Below are 20,587 nucleotides of genomic sequence, written 5' to 3' on the forward strand. Positions count from 1 at the left end.
CCACCTAAACTAATGTTTTCTGTGTTTTTGATTCATCTGCTTTTAAACAGACAACTATTCTTTAAGAAACATACTTAAGGCAAGACAGATAAATAATGCTGTTTGGAAAAATAAAGTATCCCAGTTTGTGAGAACATGGTCCCTGAATGTTTTGATGCCTCTTGAGTGAATTTAATATGGAGGAGGAACATAAAACAGTGGCCTGCATTCAGGGAGATGTTTGAAAATACAGAACAACTTTTTGAATCTGCTGCTTTTTACACTACTTGGTCATCTTAATCAGGCAAATATGTTTGCGTGTACAAGTGAGCAAAATAACCATTAGAGGAGGTGCCGTGGGGTTCCCATATCAGCAAATTTCCCAACAATAAATGATTTTTCAGCTGCATGTGAAACAAAAAAAAAAACAAAAAAAGCTATGTAAATATTGTCATTTTTACTCTATATGTGTAAACTTCCTGAAGTAATGCAAGCAAAGTTCAAGTTCTTGGGACAACACACTTAATTTATCTTGCAATACATGCACATACCTTTGTATATTTGGAAATATACGGTTGATTCTTCAGTTAATGTTCATGAAGTGTCAGCTTTTCTTTCAGTCAGGGGGAATTGAGCATTACTCTTTTAGATGTAACTACTTGACCAGGTTGATACTATCACATGCTTGGATGATTGCCTTCTCCATCAGAATTCCTTTGTAATCTGTAAAAGGTATCATGTTTTTCAAGTGTATCTATACATACACCCCCTTCTCTGATATTTTTACAAATGCTATTCAGCTTCATCTGAACTTGTATGGGAGGAGAGGATATACTGTTGACTTTTTCCCCCAATGACTTTGACATGCTGAACTGAATCGCAGTACCATGTCCTCCAGGAGTGAGAAATGGACTGAGAATCATAATGAAGGAAAATAACTTGTCAACATGGGATATTTTAGATTTATGCTGTGTATTGTCTTTGGGTTGGAGAAATGATCAAATGAAATAAAAGTCAAACTTGATGTTTGTTGTGTTATGTTTTGGGAAGATGGTATATAATGCAGTCTGCAATATGACAATGAAAAACTGAAAATCTGTGCCCCACCTTATTCTGAACCGTCCTATTTAAGAGCTATGTGTAATGGCCAAATTGGTCTGCTACCACCCTCTTGTGTTGAAACTTTGAAGCTTCAATAGTAATGCAAGACAAGGAGTGGAAGGACACTGTGTGGCTACTAAATCAAATTTATTTTTTTTTTTTTTTTTTTTTGCTTCATGGAGTGGTGATTCAGTGTTGTATTATCTTAGATACAGTTTTATTGTTTTTTCATCATAAGGGAGTGGTGGTATTTCTATTGCCCAACAGCCTTTAACTGCACGGATGAGATCATGTGTTATTACTCAATTTTTATATCAAAGATATGTTGTGGTCACAAGTTTCTTTGTACATTTCAGCAGTTGTACTTAAATGAATAATCTGGGTTCAACACAAGTTAAGGACAATTCACACACACACACACACACACACACACACACACACAAAGAAGAATTTCACCATTGTCAGTTTTAATGAGTCCTCCCTTACTCAAAGAATTAATGTAGCCAAGTGAACTTAAATTAACTTTTGAGTTGAGTTGTTTTAGTGCTTTCAAGTTTGACTCAATCTATTTGTATTTGGACAACATGAATATGTTTTGTTTCGTTAACTGAAACTGAGCAGGGGATTTCTAATTCCCAGCATGCTTTTCATGGCACTCGATATTGAGAGAAAATTTTAAAATTAAGTGTTATACAGTTGCAATCGAAATTATTCAACCCCCCCAAGACAGTAAGGATTTACAAAGGTAAGCTTTTCTGATGACCCAGAATTTTTAAACTTTACATCTATATCAGTTGAGTGACACATTTAAAGTCATAGTGTGAATATATGACCTAATATTTGTAAATAGCAGGATTTTTTTTTTAAATACAGCCATGTCATAATTATTCAACCCCTATTGCATGCAGCTGTTTCTTAAATACAGTTGCAATCAAAATTATTCAACCCCCCTGACCAGCAATACATTCTGGTGATGTGAATTAAAACACATCAACTAAAACCTCAGTAAACAGCCAATGTAAGTTTTTAATACACATTTGAGTGATTTTGAGAACAAAGAGTTCAGTTTACCCAAATTTTAAAATAAAAAATAACTCATTCTCTCTACAAATGTCATGTCAAAAATATTCAACCCCCAAAGTCAATCATTTGTGGAGCATCCTTTATCCTTAATAAAGCAAATAAATGTTTCAGGTAAATGTTCTCAGGTTTCGGACACCTCTCTATTAGAATTTCTCATGAGCAAAATCTTCCAGCTCATTGACATTCTTTGGTTTCTGTGCTGCCACTGCTTCCTTGAAATCCCATCAAAGGTTTGCAATGGGATTTTAATGATGGACTGAAAGGGCCATTTAAGGACATTCCACGACCTATCCCTGAACCAGATTTTGGACAACTTGGATGTATCCTTGGTGTTACTGACTTGCTGGAAAGTCCAGTGATCACCGAGCTTCAATTTACACACTGAAGGCATCACATTTTTCATGCCAAAATGGCCTGATACCTGAAAGAATCCATGGTGTCAGTCACATAGTCAGGATTGCCGTTTCCTGCAGCCACAAAACACCCCCATAACAGGACTGACCCACCTCCATGCTTGACTGTGGGGATGGCGTCGTTCTTGTCATCACCTTGTCATCTTACTCCAGACGTACTGCTGACCCATGGGTCTAAAACTCATTTTCAGTTTAGTGTCATACGTCTATAAAACCTTCTTCCAGGACTCCACAGGTCTTTCCTACTTCTTTCCTATTACTTCTTGAATATTCAAGTCAACATTTCCCTTGGTGAAGTTTTGCTTTCTTCCACACCCCAAGAAGGTTGCTGTTGTACCATATTTAAAAAATGTATGAATGGTGCTGCCAACTTTGTCTATTGGAAATTGAAGTGCCTTGGAAATGTACTTTTAGTCATGACCTTTCTTGTGTAATGAAATAATCTCCTCTATTAGCTTTTGAGACAGCTTATTTTTAATTGCATTTTTTTTTTTTTTTTGCATAGAAATACATTTTTGCTTACAACACAATGTAATTTTTAAAACTTAAATAAGTGCCATTGCAGACTGATGACTTAATTTTGTTTTAAAACAATTACTTTTGTTACTTTTGGAATACAGTTACTTATATTTTGTATTTTAAATACGTAATCCCGTTACATGTATTTCGTTACTCCCCAACCCTGGCTGTAAATTAGTTGAAATCATCGTTTTTATGGTTGTTTTAGGGTTTACGGCAGTACGTCGTAATGGCAAGGAAGTTGTAAAACTGGCTATAACTTTACACAGAAAAGGTAAGTAATTTTATCGCACTAAAATCATGTTTACACACATATTCTTTGTCTTGTGGCTATACTTATGAAACGGTGAATATTTTAACATTTACAGATTATCCTCATTCACTTCCATTTCAAGTGTCTCACTGTAACCCAGATGTTTGCTTGTTTTTTTTTATTTATTTTTTTTAAAGAAAACAGTAAAAAAAAATTAGGATTTATGCTTTTCAATTTCATAACAAAATTCAAATCAAGTTGAATTAAATATAAAAAAGAAATATTTTAAGTTTTATTAATTTAATTTTGTTAAACATTACACTGTTCAGTTTGACAGATTTTTATTTTTTAATGAAATTAAAATGCGTAAATCATAAACAGGTTTAAATGATTATTATTATTTTTATTTTATTTTTTGTGTGAAGGAGGGACTAGTTGAAATTACTTTTTGTGGTAATCAACATTATGCCACAAATGCTGTTGATTGAGCTTAACTTGTATTGAACCCGGAATATTCCTTAAATTGCATTCCAGCCTTTGCACAAATTTGCCATGGTAACCACTGATTCCACCAAAATACCATAGTTACTACAGTTATTATTACTATACTGTAACCATAATTAATAAAGATGGGTTTAGTTCGATATAATAAGTGTGGGTGAAAAACAGATGAATATTTAAGTCCTTTTTTAATATAAATTTTCCTCCCTGCTCTGTCAATCTCCACTTTAGTTTCACTTTCTCATTCTTCTTTTTGTATGTTTGGTGATTCACATTCTTCATGCATATCATCCTCTACTGGGCAGAGAGGAGAATTTATGATAAAAAATTACTTAAATATTCATCTGTTTCTCACACACCTATCATATCGTGTCTGAACACATGGATTTAACCACTGGAGTATTATGGATTACTTTTATGCTTTATGTGGATTTTGGAGCTTCAAATTTTTGGCACCCATTCACTTGAATTGTCAGGACCTACAGAGCTGAAATATTTTTCTAAAAATCATAATTTGTGTTCAGCAGAAGAAAGAAAGTCATACACATCTGAGATGGCATGATGGTGAGTAAATGATGAGAGAATTTTCATTTTTGGGTGAACTATCCCTTTAAATGGTGTCAGAATCTTTGTCATTTCATTTCATTGATTTATTTTTATGACAATTGTGGATGAGTCCAAGTAACGACTTTTTACAGTATTATCAATAACTTTAGTAGTAACTATGGGATCTTAGTAAAAGCCATACCATAGTAATTATTTTAAGGGATGTTTCAATTTTACCATCCAGGTTGCATGCAGTTTAACCAGTTGGTCTGCACTTTTCAGTTCTTCCTCATACAGTACTGTGCAAAAGTTTTAGGCGTTTGTGAAAAATGTTGCATAGTTTGCATTTGTCTTCAAAAATAATGCCATAAATAGTTTTAATTTATCAGTTAACATCATACAAAGTCCAGTAAACATAAAAAAAGCTAAATCAATATTCGGTGTGACCACATTTGCCATCAAAACAGCACCAATTCTCCTAGGTACACCTGTACACATTTTTTCTTGGTTGTTGGCAGATAGGATGTTCCAAGCTTCTTGGAGAATTCACCACAGTTCTTCTATCTATTTAGTCTGTCTCAATTGCTTCTCTCTCTTAATGTAATCCCAGACTGACACGATGTTCAGTGGGGGGCTTTGTGGGGTCCATGACATCTGTTGCAGGGCTCCCTGTTCTTCTATTCTACTCGTTTCTATTTGCAAAAGGAATGATTGGTAGTCAAAAATTTATTTTTCCTATTGACACACTAAAGCTGAAGATATAAATAACCATCTTAAGACAAATGTTTTTGTGAAACATCTTATGTGCCTAAGACATTTGCACAGTACTGTATGTTACCCTGACAGTCACAGAATTTATTTTATTTAGAGTGTTACAATGTTTCCTTCACTGGAAGATAAGTTGTGAATAAAACATCAAGCTGTTTTTCTCAAGCATATATTTGAGTATTACTGAGATTTATAGCACGTTACAAAATGTATGTTCTGTTTAAAGTTTAACAGCTGGTGCACAAGAAGGGCTTAATCATTCCAGTTAGGGTGACAGAGGTCAGTGATTCTTGATAAGAGTGTGTGACTACAAATCTAAGAGGTTTTACTGTAGTTACACACCTGATGTTCTTAATATTAAACTTGATATTTTAATATTTCAAACTGATGGAGAAAGTGTAATAAAAACAAATCTGTTTTTTTTTTTTTTTTTAGAAACACTTACAAAGGGATCTAAATTGACTATTGATTTTACTTATCGTGCAGGAACTGAAGCAAAACCCTCTTTTGTTTTTGTTTATGAGATGATTAAAATATGGCTTTTAATTTATAAGGAAATATAATCTATTATTAATTCGTGGCAAATCAGCCCCTCTAACATGACACAATCCTAACAATCTGCCTGGGTTTAAGTCTCCTCATGAATAATTCAGCAACGGAAATACAGGAATGGGCGTTTCCTTATGAATAACAAGTAGCCACGCCCCCTAATGTTTATTAATTGGGTTTATTTGACAGCCGTCCGCTTCAGTTCCGTTATGGCGTCTCATCAAATCAGGATGGGCTGTTTCTACCGCCTCCTGTACTGGAATTCATCAGTCGCCCATTGCTGTCTCACATCTGGAATTGTGTGCTGAAAGACATCAAATGTAGGCGAAATGAAGGACGAGAAAAACACAGCGTGGTCGGTGCAGAGTGCCGAGACGGAGCGTAAAAATGCAGCTGATGTGGAGGATGGCCAGGCGGGCAGCGGATCAGCGCTGAACCCGGTGCTCCATGAAGCGGGATCAGACCGAGCCTCCGCGCCGACAGCCCGAGCAGGGACGGGAATACGCGTTTTAAAGGTATCGGAGCCAGCTGACGTACATGTCCGTGTTCGCTGTTAAGCAGCAGGGCCAAAGTACGTGCGAATCCGTGAACTGCATCAACAATTATCTGTTCAACACTTTTTACCCGCCGCTCTGTCTTATGCACAGTCTGTCTGTGTCTCAAAATCTAGTGAGCTGCCTACATAGACAGTATTCTTGGGCATATGCTAGGCGCGTTCCGGATCAGTAATGCCCTTTAGATTTAAAGAGGATGTTTTTATTAATTGTCGCTTCACTCTTACAGCTCGTTATGAGTTTCTGAATGGTTAGGATATCGTTTGACATGTTGCACTGTATCTTAAACCTATTAGGGGGCATTCACACACAGACGCGGTCTTTCGTTCCGTCTGCGTTATTTTTAATTGCTGGTCTGAGTACACATACATCAGATAGACGTCGCGTCATGAGCGGTGCGTTTTTAAGACGCCGTATCCAAAGGGGCCGTTCACACCTCTAAAAATCCACAGCTAGGCACAGCGTAAAAGACAAAACACAGGTGTCTCGAGACGCGTTTTAACAGCTAAAGAACTTCTTTTTAAAGGGATAGTACACCCAAAAATGAAAATCTCGTCATTTTCTCACCTTCATGCCATCCCGGATGTGTATGACTTTCTTTGTTCTGTACAACACGAATTATGATTTTTAGAAGAGTGTTCCAGCTCTGTTGGTCCATACAATGTAAATGAATGGTGGCCAGAACTTTGAAGCTCCAAGAAGCACATAAAGTCAGCATAAAAGTATCCGTACGACTCTTCTGAAGCAATCTAATCATTTTTTTGGGTGAGAACAGACCAGAATGTAACCCCCTTTTCACCGTTTATCTTGCCATTACAATCTCTAGGCACGATCTTGATTTCAAGCTTGATTACACTTCCTAGTGCTTGATGCATGAGCAGAGCACTAGATGGCTCGAGGGAGTGTAATCGAGCTTGAAATCATGAGCAGATGCCAAGGAGACTGGATTGCTGAAGTCAAGATTTATAGTGGAAAAGGAGTTATATTTTGGTCTGTTCTCACCCAAAACCATTTTGATTGCTTCAGAAGACATGGATTAAACCACTGGAGTCATATGGATTACTTTTATGCTGCATTTATGTGCTTTTTGGATCTTAAAATATTTGGCCACCATTCAGTTGCATTGTATGGACCTACAGAGCTGAGATATTCTTCTGAAACTCTTTATGTTCTGCAGGGAAAAGGAAGTCATACACATCTGGGATGGCATGGGGGTGAGTAAATGATGAGAGAATTAAAATTTTTGGGTGAACTATTCCTATAAAGGACCATTCACACTAAAAAGCTAGATGCAGCGCCACCAACGCAGGTGTCTTGAGACATGTTTTTTGTATGTAAACCTTCATTTAAGCCAGCTGACAAAACGTCTTAAAAATGTGACGCTTCTGCATGAGATGTTGAAATAGCATTATGCGGCGGAACGGTCCAAGATGTCTGTCTGGTGATTGTTTACAGGAAAACAATTGAAAAACAATGCAGATGGACACAAAGCCGGTGTGAACGGCCCCTTCAAAACAGGCTAGTCAACTTTTAAAAACGCGTCTCGAGACACCTATGTTTTTTTCCATTCTGCTGTGCTCCTTCAAAGTCTTTCTAGCAAGTCAGTCCGCTGTCGGCCATCTTTGCCACGCTCTCGGGAGACTTTCTCCAGTCATGACAGTGCAGCTCCTATCTACTTGAATGGAGAAAGACTGAAATCTCAAAAATGGTTGGTCAAGATCACGATCAAAGAACATATTTCAAATCAGCAAAAAAATCTGACAACACTGGAATAATACATTGTGATTCTTTACCTCATATTACGCTAAAAAACTCAATTTTCCCAGCTTGTATAGCTAATGCGCATGCATTCTATAGTTGATTGACAAGTGTTGTCTGTATCTAAAAGGTGATTGGCTCTTTTAACTGTAAGGCGGGACTTCCTTTCTACATCTGTTGACATTTGGGTGCTCAGAGCTCCTTGGTTGAGCATTCCAATTTCTCCATTCTTTTTAATAGAAGTGGCCCATCTCTGCTAAATAATACCTGGCTCCATCTAGCTGTTAATGATATGATATAGTATGAATGCATGAACGTATCCTGTGTGAATGCCACCTGAGCTTGTATGATGTGATGATGCCACAGACATTGTCTTCTCAAAAAACCTCACATAATAGGCTTATGGGAAATGTGCTTGTCTTTTTTTTCAGGCATTGCCATAGATTATCAGAACAAAATGAAATGGCAGTTTTTTTGTCTTTTTCTCCTCCCAAAATAGCTTCGGTGAATAAGCAGTTACCTTGCTGAGATTGGAACAGCTTTTCTGCCTATATTTAGAGCACTGTATGCGTTATATAGTTATCTACTCTTATCCTTGTGGGGATAAAAAAACAAAAAACAGATGGACTATTCACAGCATTCAAATCAAAAATAATGTTCTCATTTATCAATATTAATCGTTGTTAAAACATCATTATTACCTTAATATTTAAAACATGAGTTGAATGTTCCCTGTTGGTGATGTATCAGATTAAGAAGATTATTAAATGGATAGTTCACCCAAATATGAAAATTCTCTCATCATTTACTCACCCTCATGCCATCCCAGATGTGTATGACTTTATTTCCTCTGCAGAACACAAACAAAGATTATTAGAAGAATATCTCAGCTCTGTAGGTCCATACAATGCAAGTGAATGGGTGCCAAAATTGTGATGCTCCAAAAAGCACATAAAGGCAGCATAAAAGTATTCCATAGACCTTATTCATGCTAGCACTATCTTTTTAATAGGAATGACAACGAGGCTGTGAGGGATAGACTTACAGTCTCTTCAATAGGCTGTACTGCAGTTTAAAGTGTTTTTGGATCATTCTGCGGACAAAACATTGATTAAATATCTGTCCAAGAACATCATCCAGTAAACAAAGAACTCCAGATGACATGAGTTATGGAAAATCAGATGTGATCTAGAAGCTTTATACCATCTGTGCCATTGAAGAAAGAGTACAGCTGCGTTCACACTGCCAGCGACTTTGTGGTTTGGTGTCGCTAGACTCTGTGATCTGTGTCGCTAGTGGGCGTTCCCACTGTTTGTCGCTGTAACGTTATTGGAGGACTGCACGTCTGGCAATAACGTTTAAAAATTTGTTTAGTTACGTTTAGTTCTCTTGTCTCTAAAATTTTTAATTCTGCAGTGTAGAGTGTTTTATAAAATGTGTTCAGTGTAAATCATTAATAAGACAATCATTCTATCATGAATGAATGAATCAAACTCACTCGGAATGCAGACCGTTTCTGACATGCTTTTCCACGCATCGTTGCTTTATTATATCCATGCATGTAGTTACAGACAAATTATATAGAACAGTAAAAATCCCTCACAACGCTGAAACTTCTCCTCTGTCTTGCATGCACTCGTCCCCAGTCTGCCAGGAGACGGATGACGTGAGCTCTGCTGTCTTCGCTCACATTGGCAGTCGCTCGTGAATGTTGCTCGTCATTTGCATAAAGTTTACATTTTGTCAACTTGTCTTGTCGCTCTCCATGGCGATCTCTGTCGCCAACGGCCATGGCAGCTCGTGTCGCCGGAAGTCGCTGTGCTCTCATTGAAAATGAATAGGATCGTGTTGCTGTCTCGCACGATGTCGCTGGCAGTGTGAACGCAGCTTAAGTCTTTCCCTTACAGCCTCGTTTTCATTCCAATAAAAATAGTGCTAGCGTGAATAAGGTCTCCAGTTTTTAATCCATATTTTCTGAAGTGATATGGTAGGCGGGGGTGAGAAACAGATCCAAATTTAAATAATTTTTTACTTGAAGTTCGTCTCTCTGCCCAGTAGGGGGCATTATGCATGAAGAATGTGAATCACTAAAAACACAAGAAGAAGAATGTAAAAATGATCTGTTTCTCACCCACACCTATCATATTGCTTCTGACGATATTGATTTTACCACTGGAGTCATATGGATTACTTTTATGCCGCCTTACATATGTGAATTTTGGAGCTTCAAAATTTTGGCACCCATTCACTTGCATCGTATGGACCAAAAGAGCTGAGATATTCTTCTAAAAATCTTCATTTGAGTACTGCAGATGAAAGTAAGTCATACACGTCTGTGATGGCATAAGGGTGAGTAAATGATGAGAGAATTAGCATTTTTGAGTGAACTATTCCTTTAATGAGTCAGCATTGATATTATGCTTGTTCATTATGATTATTGTATTATTTAAATGAGTAAACATAAATAGATGGATGATTATTCTTCTTTATGATTATGTTGATAACTTTATTATTTAAATGAGCAGAATTAACATAAATAGTCCTAGAGAACATGCCAAATGAGTGATAATGGTCCTCTGTTTAGTGAAGCATCTGATTAGAAAGCTCATCAATGACGAGTCCGATAATCTGATGATAAGAGTTTTCTTCTGTAATTGACTGGAACAGATTGATCATATGAGAAATGTGATTATCCTCTCTTAAAATTGATCAATTATTCTCTTTTTGCTTTATGCCAGATACAGTAGCCTATTAATGTCAATTTATTCCACCAAATCCCTTTTCTTGACCTTGTAAAGCGCAGTTACGCGTAATAAGCAGGCCCAGATGGTATCAGCTGACTTTTTTTGCATTTTCTAAACAGATTTTGTAGGGAAATCTACGGAATTGTGGAGAACGGTAGCTTAAAAGCATTAATAAATTAGTCAAAGTACTTAATAAACAAACATTCTTATTAAATACTGTACTTGATAAACAAGGGGCAGGATATGTGTATAACTTGGGAATGAAAGGCGGTTCAATACTGCGGACATCTGCAGAGTTCTGCGTGCACAGATTCCGTGTGGGACTAGCATAGCCAATTGGAAACTATAGTGCTATTGTGAAGTACGCAATGGTGTCTGATAGACCTGACTTGCTGTGTTATGGTGTTTGGTACTGATGCCAGTGGCCACTTAAGCAGGGCAGAGCATCATGAGAGCATGACTTCACCAGACTAATGACCTGATATCATCGCAGAAGTGGCCCGGCACACACATCTCTCCAGGTCGTTTGTGCCCTTAGTAAATATTTGGGCTGCTGCTGTATTCTGCAACCAAAAACAAAGTCTGGTGTCTCTCAGACAGACTTAGTGTTACTGGGTGGAGTGCCAGACAGTCGTGGTTACACGGGCATGATTTCCTATGACTGACTGGGTGCTAAAATACTTTATTTGGTTTTATTTCTAGAAGGTCATCATTTCTCACCAGACCACAGTGCACAACTGGCGTTTATTTATTGCATGGCACTTTTCATGGATAGGGTACACTTTGGAGTAGATATGTTAGATAAAACTATAATCTAACTTGAATTGTTTAAATATGATATAATGTTAATTGTTTTAAACACGTCAAATGTTCTGTATCCAACATGTAAAACCATACATCAGTCATAATTTTGACATCATTTTTCTATGTGACCGCTTAATTTAGGCTTAATCTGTAACCCTGTTACTTGCAACCCTGTTACCCATTCTGGTATAGCTTTTTTAAATGTATTTCATTTTATGAATTTTGTTTAATTTGATGCACATTTTTAATGTTTATTGCTAGAAAATACAAATTCAAGGGTTTTTAAAATGTTAACTTTTTAGACGTCCCAAATTTTTGTAACAGCGTTGCAAAAATTACAAACCTTATCTAAAATAAACAGAAAACGGAATAGCTCATATAATATTTAGTTTGATCTCCTGAGTCAACAATCAACATTTTTTTGAAGGTTAAGCATCTCCTTTTACTGATCATTTGTTGCAAAAAAAAATCTAAATAATCGAAATAATTTTCCGCAGCGTAACATGAAGAGGAATGGCAGCCGAGGCTGCGTGACCCGGAAGACGCGGTTCGGCTCTCGCGAGCGGGACTGGTTGAAGGGTGATGCTCAGCGAGGCTGCGTGTGTCTCTACGGGGCTTCGGAGCCTCAGGCCCCTGCATCAGGCCCCCAGACCACCTCCACCGCCCAGCCGGACCTGAAACTGGTCCTGTGCTCGACCAACACCACCATTGAGGAGCTCTGCGCTCAAAGAGATGTTCAGGGTCTCTACCTGCAGCTGCACGGAGACTTAATCAGGTAACACACAAACTTGTTCACTCAGCTGTAATTTTCTTGCTAGACAGAGTCTTGTCTCGAAAATACAACCTTATCAGACTCTCACTGTGGAGCATTCAGCTTCTGGCTAGGAATATACAAGTTAGGGTGTTTATCAAAAAGGACGATGTGAATTTCACGCTCATTGTTTACAAATAACTGGTCTCATGAGTTAAATGTGGAGGTAATGATTATGACTCAGGTCCCTCCTTCGGTAGGATTTTTCACCTAAGTCAGATCACTTAAAAAGTAATAGCATATCTCTCCTCGACAAGCCGCGTGATTTGAGGTATCATTAATATCCGTAGCACAGTCAATGTGGCTTATGGGTTTGTTTTAATCCCTAAACCTAAATATGAGCAATAGTTAAAGTGATCCTTGCTTAGCAAACACTACTCAAGATATGCAGGTGTTTGCAACACTACCTGAGGTCTTAAGGCATGTGTAAACTTTCTTCTGTGTGTATGTGTGTGCTTAAAAGGCCCTCCTTCTAGTGTCCACTGTCTGTGGTGTGTGTGTGGTGATTTTGAAGGTGTGCCTGATAAAGTCATGCTTTCCCCTCTCTCTGTCCTTTTGGGAATTATTGGGCTGCAGCTGAGATGGCTGATATCACATTATTTTGCAGGAAATTACTCCAGCTCTGAGCTGAGGTAAAGCCAGGGAGCTAAGCTGAATTAGCTGTGAGGAGCCTGCACATTAGGGCAGCTCGCAGGGACATCTGCTGATGTAGTGTTTGTGTGTGATTTTGTGCTTGTGTGTGCTTTCTGCCTTAGTCATCTATTTATTTCAATTCAGGTAAGCAGCAAGGAACCATTAAACCCCAAAGGTGACTTTTGTTTGCTACAGTCGTCCTCTAAAATACAATGAGCAATCTGAGGCAACTGCAAAGTAGGGATGGATCACAATGGTTGACTTGACTAGTCTTCCAACAACCAGCTTGTCAATTAGTGCTGTTGACTAGTTTATCTAGATTTCTTCTTATATATTTTTGTGCTTTAATTAGCATGCTGACAGAGTGCTGTGCTTCAGCTATTAGGGGCTGTCCACAGAGAACGTTTTCTTGCTTTCACGAAGCTAGGTGGAGCGAACAAATGCAACAGAATCCATAAGCTCATGGCTTGAAATGCTGAAAAAGCAGCAAGACACGTCACAGGAGCAGTGGTAGCTCAGCGGTTAAGGTTGGGGGTTCAAGCCCCAGCACCGCCAAGATGCCTCTGTTGGGCCCTTGAGCAAGGCCCTTGACCCTATCTGCTCCAGGGGCGCCGTATCATGGCTGACCCTGCACTCTGACCCCAGCTTAGCTGGGATATGTGAAAAAAAGAATTTCAGTGTATATATGCAAAAATGTATAATGTGTGACAGAATAAAGGCTTCTTCAGAAGGCTTCTTCACAGCGGCCAAATGTCTGGTTAGGGAATTGGTACATATTGTAAAAAATCAATAAAAAAACAGCACGGACACAAAAACACGTCCTGTGTATATGGGTCCTTAGCGCGATAAAACCCTAGCTGAACTAGGGCTGCAACTAACAATTATTTTGATAATCGATTAATCTTCGATTATTCGATTAATCGGATGTATTTTATTAAAATATATATATATTTTTTTTAACAGAGATGATAAAGAGTGTATGGATTTGGTTAAATTTACAGTACTGAATTCACGATTCTATACTCTCACAAAACTTTGAACAAAGTCTAAATCATGAAAAGTTAAGTTTTAATTTATTATTATTATTATTATTATTATTATTATTACTTTCAGTTCTTTTCCTGTACTTGTAAAACTGAACAAAAAGTACTGTTCATTTAAGAGTAAAATTATCCATCAGGGATGGAATGGGACTAAAAATCAGTCCAGCAGAGGGCAATGGTAACACCAGTATATAAATATTATTATTATTATTATATATTAATAATTCTGCCCAGCTGAAAAATACATAATTATGTTAGATACATATGCTTGTACACCGTCACTGATTACATACATTAAGTATTTTAAATTAACATTGTAGGTTTTAAAAATAGTATTGTCACTGATTACATGTTTCTAAACTATTCTTTTCTAAATTTGTGTATGTTTATCCAGTAAAATAATGTTTGCCATGGTATAAATTTACTGGTGAAATCAGACATTACATTTGGCATTATCAGGAGGGCTATCAAATATCAGGACCCTTATAATTATTATACATCATTTTCAGCATTATACACAGTATAATATAGTACAAACATCTGTGAATGCAGTGCAAATTCTCGTAGCTCATTGTGTTATGCACTCGCTTGAGGGTGTTTCATCATGCGACACATTTTCACTGGGCTGTAAAGGTATGTCATTGACCGAGCTTCCTGTGCTCGCTGCATAAATCCAACTAATCGATAATGATATTCGTTGTCGATGATTTCCATTATCGATTTTGTCGATTAGTTGTTGCAGCCCTAAACTGAACAGTTGCATTTTTAATTTCGCCACTACAGATTTTCAGAAAGACGTCTTTGGCCATTGCGTTGTGTCTCGCACTGTTTTCGAGAGTCCCGACACAAGCGCGTCCAGCTTTAACCTTAAAAAGGGCAAGCACATAAAGGTACCTAAGAAAATTAATTCATTGTTATTTTCCAACACATTAAGGCCCACATAATACATTTCCATGTTTTTATTTATTTTTTTTAGAAATAATGCTTGAATTTTCAATTTTATAGCTTGTAGAAATCATGAAAATAACATTGAAAAGATAGGAGCTTTTGCCTCGAGGTCTTGTGCCTTTTTACATTTAGAAAAAGATTGTGAGTTGATGCCAGACTTTAAATACAAAGTCGTATGTTCTCAGTATTTGCAGGGACCTTTTCCATATTTTTCACAAAAATTTTGACCGACTCACTTATTTCTCCCCTCCCCAGCCTCTTAAATGTTTGTATCCCCCAGGAGGATACAGAAATCTTTTTAGGGTTAAAAAAAAAAGAAATCTCGAGACTGTTGATTTCTGTTCCAGTACTTTGTGCTCCATTTAACTGTTTTTGAACTCAAGAACGCATCTTATTTTATTTTTATTTTTTGGCGAATAACATCTGTAGTGTTTCTTCAACTTCGGGCACTTTCCATGGGTTGATTTTTGTATTAACTTTATTTGACTTTTTTCATTTTGCTAGACGAAGATCTCATTAAAACTTAATTGGATTTTTTTTTTTTTTTTTTTTTTTTTTTTTTTACAATTTCTATTGTTCTTGACAAATGCCTTCTATGAATATATTTTACCGTTTTAGCCTTGTCCCAGAACCAATCCATAATTTTTTTTTACAAATGATCACATTTAAAACTGTGATAATCTAAACAAAGATTTGCACCATACCTCACAATTTTGCCTCTAATTTATATACATATATACTGTATATACACCGATCAGCCACAACATTAAAACCACCTGCCTAATATCGTGTAGATCCACCTCGTGGCACCAAAACAGTTCTGAACATCGAGGCATGGACTCCACAAGACCTCTGAAGGTGTCTTGTGACACCAAGACATTAGCAGCAAATCCTTTAAGTCCTGTAAATTGCGAGGTGGGGCCTCCATGGATCAGAACTGTTGGTCCAGCACAGCCCACAGATGCTCGATTGGATTGAGATCTGGGGAATTTGGAGACCAAGTCAACAACTTGAACTCTTTGTCATGTTCCTCAAACCATTCCTGAACAATTTTTGCAGTGTGGCAGGGCGCATTATCCTGCTGAAAGAGGCCACTGCCATCAGGGAATACCGTTGCCATGAAGGGGTGTATGTGGTCTGCAACAATCTTTAGGTAGGTGGTACGTGTCAAAGTAACATCCACTTGAATGCCAGGACCCAAGGTTTTCCAGCAGAACATTGCCCAGAGCATCACACAGCCTCCGTCAGCCTGCCTTCTTCCCATGGTGCATCCTGCTGCCATCTCTTCCCCAGGTAAACGACGCACATGTTCCTGGCTGTCCACATGATCTAAAAGATAAAGTGATTCATCAGACCAGGCGACCTTCTTCCATTGCTCCATGGTCTAGTTCTGACACTCACGTGCCCGTTGTAGGCACTTTTGGCGGTGGACAGGGGACAGCATGGGCACTCTGACCGGTCTGCGGCGACACAGTCCCATACGCAGCAAGCTGCGATGCACTGTGTGCTCTGACACCTTTCTATCATGGCCAGCATAAAATATTTTCCGAAATTTGTGCTATAGTAGCTCTTCTGTGGGATCGGACCAGACGGGCTAGCTTTCGCTCTCCACACGCATCAATGAGCCTTGGGTGCCCATGATCCTGTCGCCGGTTCACCGGTTGTCCTTCCTTGGACCACTTTTGGTAGGTACTAACCACTGCATACCAGGAACACCCCACAAGACCTGCCATTTTGGAGATGCTCTGACCCAGTCGTCTAGTCATCACAATTTGGCCCTGGTCAAAGTCGCTCAGATCCTTACGCTTGTCCATTTTTCCTGGTTCCAACACATGAAATTCAAGAACCTCAGCAAGACAAAGCAGTCAGCCATTTTATTTTGAAAAACTTTACAAATTATATTCCAGGGGCCTGGGTAGCTCAGCGAGTAAAAACGCTGACTACCACCCCTGGAGTTCACGAGTTCGAATGCAGGGCATGCTGAGTGACTCCAGCCAGGTCTCCTAAGCAGCCAAATTGGCCCGGTTGCTAGGGATGGTAGAGTCACATGGGGTAACCTCCTCATGGTCGCTATAATGTGGTTCGCTCTCGGTGGGGCGCGTGGTTAGTTGTGCGTGGATTCCGCGGTGGATGGCGTGAAGCCTCCACACGCGCTGTGTCTCCACGGTAACGCACTCAACAAGCCACATGATAAGATGTGCGGATTGACGGTCTCCGACGTGGAGGTAAATCACGACGTAATCATAAAACCCTGCAGATGAAGTGTAGACATTTGAAAATGTTCAGTCTAGACACATTTTTCCCCGTTTAGATCGGAAAATGAACTTGGGTTACGAATGTAATAAAAATGTACATGAGTTTTTGTGAGACCACACATTATACTAGCCATATGATGAAGAGGGGTCAGCACTTGTAAGAACATGTAATGTAATGATAACTGATGGGGGAGGGGGGGGTCTTCACTGCCCCTTACTTTGCTCTGTACATTTTCCTGCTTTTTTGTGCTTAGCCAATCACATGCCTGATTGTTATTAGACAAATTAAAAAAATAAATTGAGAGTGTGACAAATGTTATAACAAGACTTAACTTTCTAGAAATCGCCAGTGCTAAAAGTGCTTGAAGTTGAAGAAACACCCTTTTAACTTTCATAACACAAATAACAAAACATGGTTTTTGCAGAAAAAGAAAAAGTGGGGAAAAAGGTGGGAAACAAATGCAAGAAATACAAAGGATGTTAGCAAAATGCAAGCAATGCAAAATCAGCCTAAATTTACAATGCTTCCTTAAAGATTAGTTGACCGTTTTTTACATCCCTACTGCAAAGCCCTTTTCCTTTGCCCAATTCTGTGGTAAAGCTGAGTCAAGCAGCGAGGACGCCAACCACACAACGGTGGCAGACAGGTCTGCTTGCTAGCATGGGGGTTGGAGAAGCTCAGAGCAGCTGCGCTCTTGCAGTGCCAGGTTATGGGTCAGGGATTGTAGCATTCGCAGGCCTATCTGCTTTAGAGCACCATGCAGAGCCATAACAGGATTAGAACAGTGGAATGAGATGACGATTTAATCAGGTGGAGATAGGCAGCAGCGTAGCGCAAGGTGGATGATTATGAGCCTGGACAGTTTTAATAAAACACAGGATGCCTTCTCATCACAAACAGATCATCATGTCAGACTGGCAGACTGATTATTTGCTTGGTTTAAAGGGAATATTGTTAGACAGAAGCTCAGCTTTTATTTTTTTACAAACAATTTAATGAATGTTGAGATATTGAGTTTGACTATAGAGATGACTAGACATGATCCCCATGGATAGGTATATATTATCTGTCTGCTTGACTGGGAAAAGACCCACCTCAGAGAGAGTCAGTGCTTGAGGATGTTGGATGAAATCTGAACTTAAACTGAAACACCTGTGTGTTGTCATGCCTTTTCAAAGCTAGGGTACAAGAACACGGTCTTGTGCAGGCCCACATGGAATATGCACACTTTTTTGGGGCTTTTAAATGATATTACGAGTTGGAGAGCTCTGCAACCCCCCTGGCGCAGATATAATGCTGAGATTATATATATGTGTGTATATATGTATATACTGTATACAATATATATACTGTATATATGCAGTGACAAGAAAATGTATGTGAACCCTTTGGATTTAGCTGGTTTTCTGCATTAATTGGTCTTAAAATATGATCTCATCTTCATCAAAGTCAAAAATATAGACAAACACAATGTGCTTAAGCTAACAGCACACAAACAATTATAATCTTTCATGTCTTTATTGAACACATCCCATTAAACATTCACAGTGCTGTGGAAAAAGTAAGTGGATCCTCCTTTGGCAGCAATAACCTCAACCAAGTGTTTCCGATGTGGGTTAGACCTGCACAACGTTCAGAAGTAATTTTGGACCATTCTTCCTTACAGAACTGCTTCAGCTTAGCCATATTCTTAGGATGTCTGTAGGGTTGGGAATCGTAAGGAATTTTACAGTTCCGGTTCAGGTTCCGATTCCGGTTCCTCTTAACGATTCTGGTTTCTTAACGGTTCCAGTAATGATTCCAGTAATTCGTTTAGTATTTTTTTTTCTCCCCTTTTCTCCCCAATTTGGAATGCCCAATTCCCAATACGCTCTAAGTCCTCGTGGTGGCGTAGTGACGCACAACTCTCCACGCGCCCCACCGAGAGCGAGAACCTCATTATAGTGACCATGAGGAGATTAACCCAACGTGACTCTACCCACCCTAGCAACCGGGAAAATTGGTTGCTTAGAAAGCCTAACTGGAGTCACTCAGCACGCCCTGGATTCGAACTTGCAACACCAGGTGTGGTAGTCAGCGTATTTAGAAATGAGAAATGCAATTCTTATTGCATATACTACCCTCTGCTGTCTGTTACCAAATAATGAGATAATTTCAGATTTGTACAGAGCAGATATAAAAAATCAGAAATAAATTTAATACAGTTCTTGTAAAGGTGTGTGTGGCAGCAGGGTCATGGTCAAGCGTCCGTCCGGAGAGAGCGAAAGCGGTAAGGGAGCTTACACCTGAGCTAGATTATGTCTAACACCTGTCTCTGATTCCAGTGAGCATGGGGAGTTTGGCATATAAACGGCTATCGCCACCAGCAGAGAGGCAGAGAGAGTCTGGCACAAGGGAGCCTACGGTGCTCGTGGAAGCTGATATGTTTATATTCGTGAAGCTAATGTGTTTATGATCATGAAGCTAATGAGTTTGAGTGTCTATGTGCCTCTGAAACTGCTGAATTTGTGAATTTGTAAAGCATTGAAGTGGCAGATTAAAAGCCTTACCTTAGTCTGGAAAAACCCGCTTCCCTGTGTCCTCCTTCCCTTCTGTTGTGGAGTCCTTTACACTGGAGCCGAAACCCGGGAATTGAAGTTGGAGGAAGTACGCCCCATGGAGTCCTCGCAGTTGGCAGAGATCCTCCAGTCCCTCGCCGGCCTACACCAGTCCCACCAACAATCCCTGCTTGAGCTCCACCAAGACCAAGATCGCCGGTTCTTTGAGATCCTACGAGCTCAAGCTGAGGACCGGCATGCGATTCGGAGCCTCCTCAGCCAGGAGAGAGCCCCGGCTGCAACCCCGGACAACCACAGCACCCTGCCCCCACCCACGCTCTTGAAGATGGGGGCGGAAGACGACCCAGAAGCCTTCCTCGATCTTTTCGAACGCACCACTGAGATCTGGGGCTGGCCGCGTGACCAGTGGGTGGCCAGGCTCCTCCCGTTGCTGTCCGGGGAAGCCCAGCTTGCTGCGCAACAATTGCCGGCGGCTAACCTCCTGGCTTATGAAGACCTGAAGAAGTCCATCCTGCAGCGGGTTGGCCGCAGTCCAGAGCAGTACCGCCAGCTTTTTCAATCCATGAAACTGGAGAGGACCGGCCACCCGTTTGCCGGAAATGGCTGCTGGCAGGGGATCATGATGTCGTGGGAGTGATCGACCACATGGTGCTGGAGCAGCTAATCCATCGACTGCCAAAATGAATGGCGGAGTGGGTCCAGTGCCACCACCCGGCTTCGCTGGAGGAAGCTGTCCGACTGGCGGAGGACCATATGGCGGCGTACC

General features: G+C 39.5%; 1 protein-coding gene across 1 annotated transcript in view; it reads left to right on the forward strand.

The window, feature by feature from the left end:
• Positions 1 to 5,927: 5,927 nt before the first annotated feature.
• The window catches only part of LOC127427619 (PH domain leucine-rich repeat-containing protein phosphatase 2-like), a 112,798-nt gene continuing 98,138 nt past the window's right edge, over positions 5,928 to 20,587 (forward strand). Inside the window, exons 1-2 of the mRNA XM_051679164.1 lie at positions 5,928 to 6,227; positions 12,070 to 12,347. Of these exons, the coding sequence (XP_051535124.1) occupies positions 6,042 to 6,227; positions 12,070 to 12,347 (464 nt within the window). The 5' untranslated portion in view covers positions 5,928 to 6,041. The remainder of the gene's footprint in view (positions 6,228 to 12,069; positions 12,348 to 20,587) is intronic.

The sequence above is a fragment of the Myxocyprinus asiaticus genome, chromosome 1 (genome assembly GCF_019703515.2).
Source record: "Myxocyprinus asiaticus isolate MX2 ecotype Aquarium Trade chromosome 1, UBuf_Myxa_2, whole genome shotgun sequence".
NCBI lineage: Eukaryota > Metazoa > Chordata > Actinopteri > Cypriniformes > Catostomidae > Myxocyprinus > Myxocyprinus asiaticus.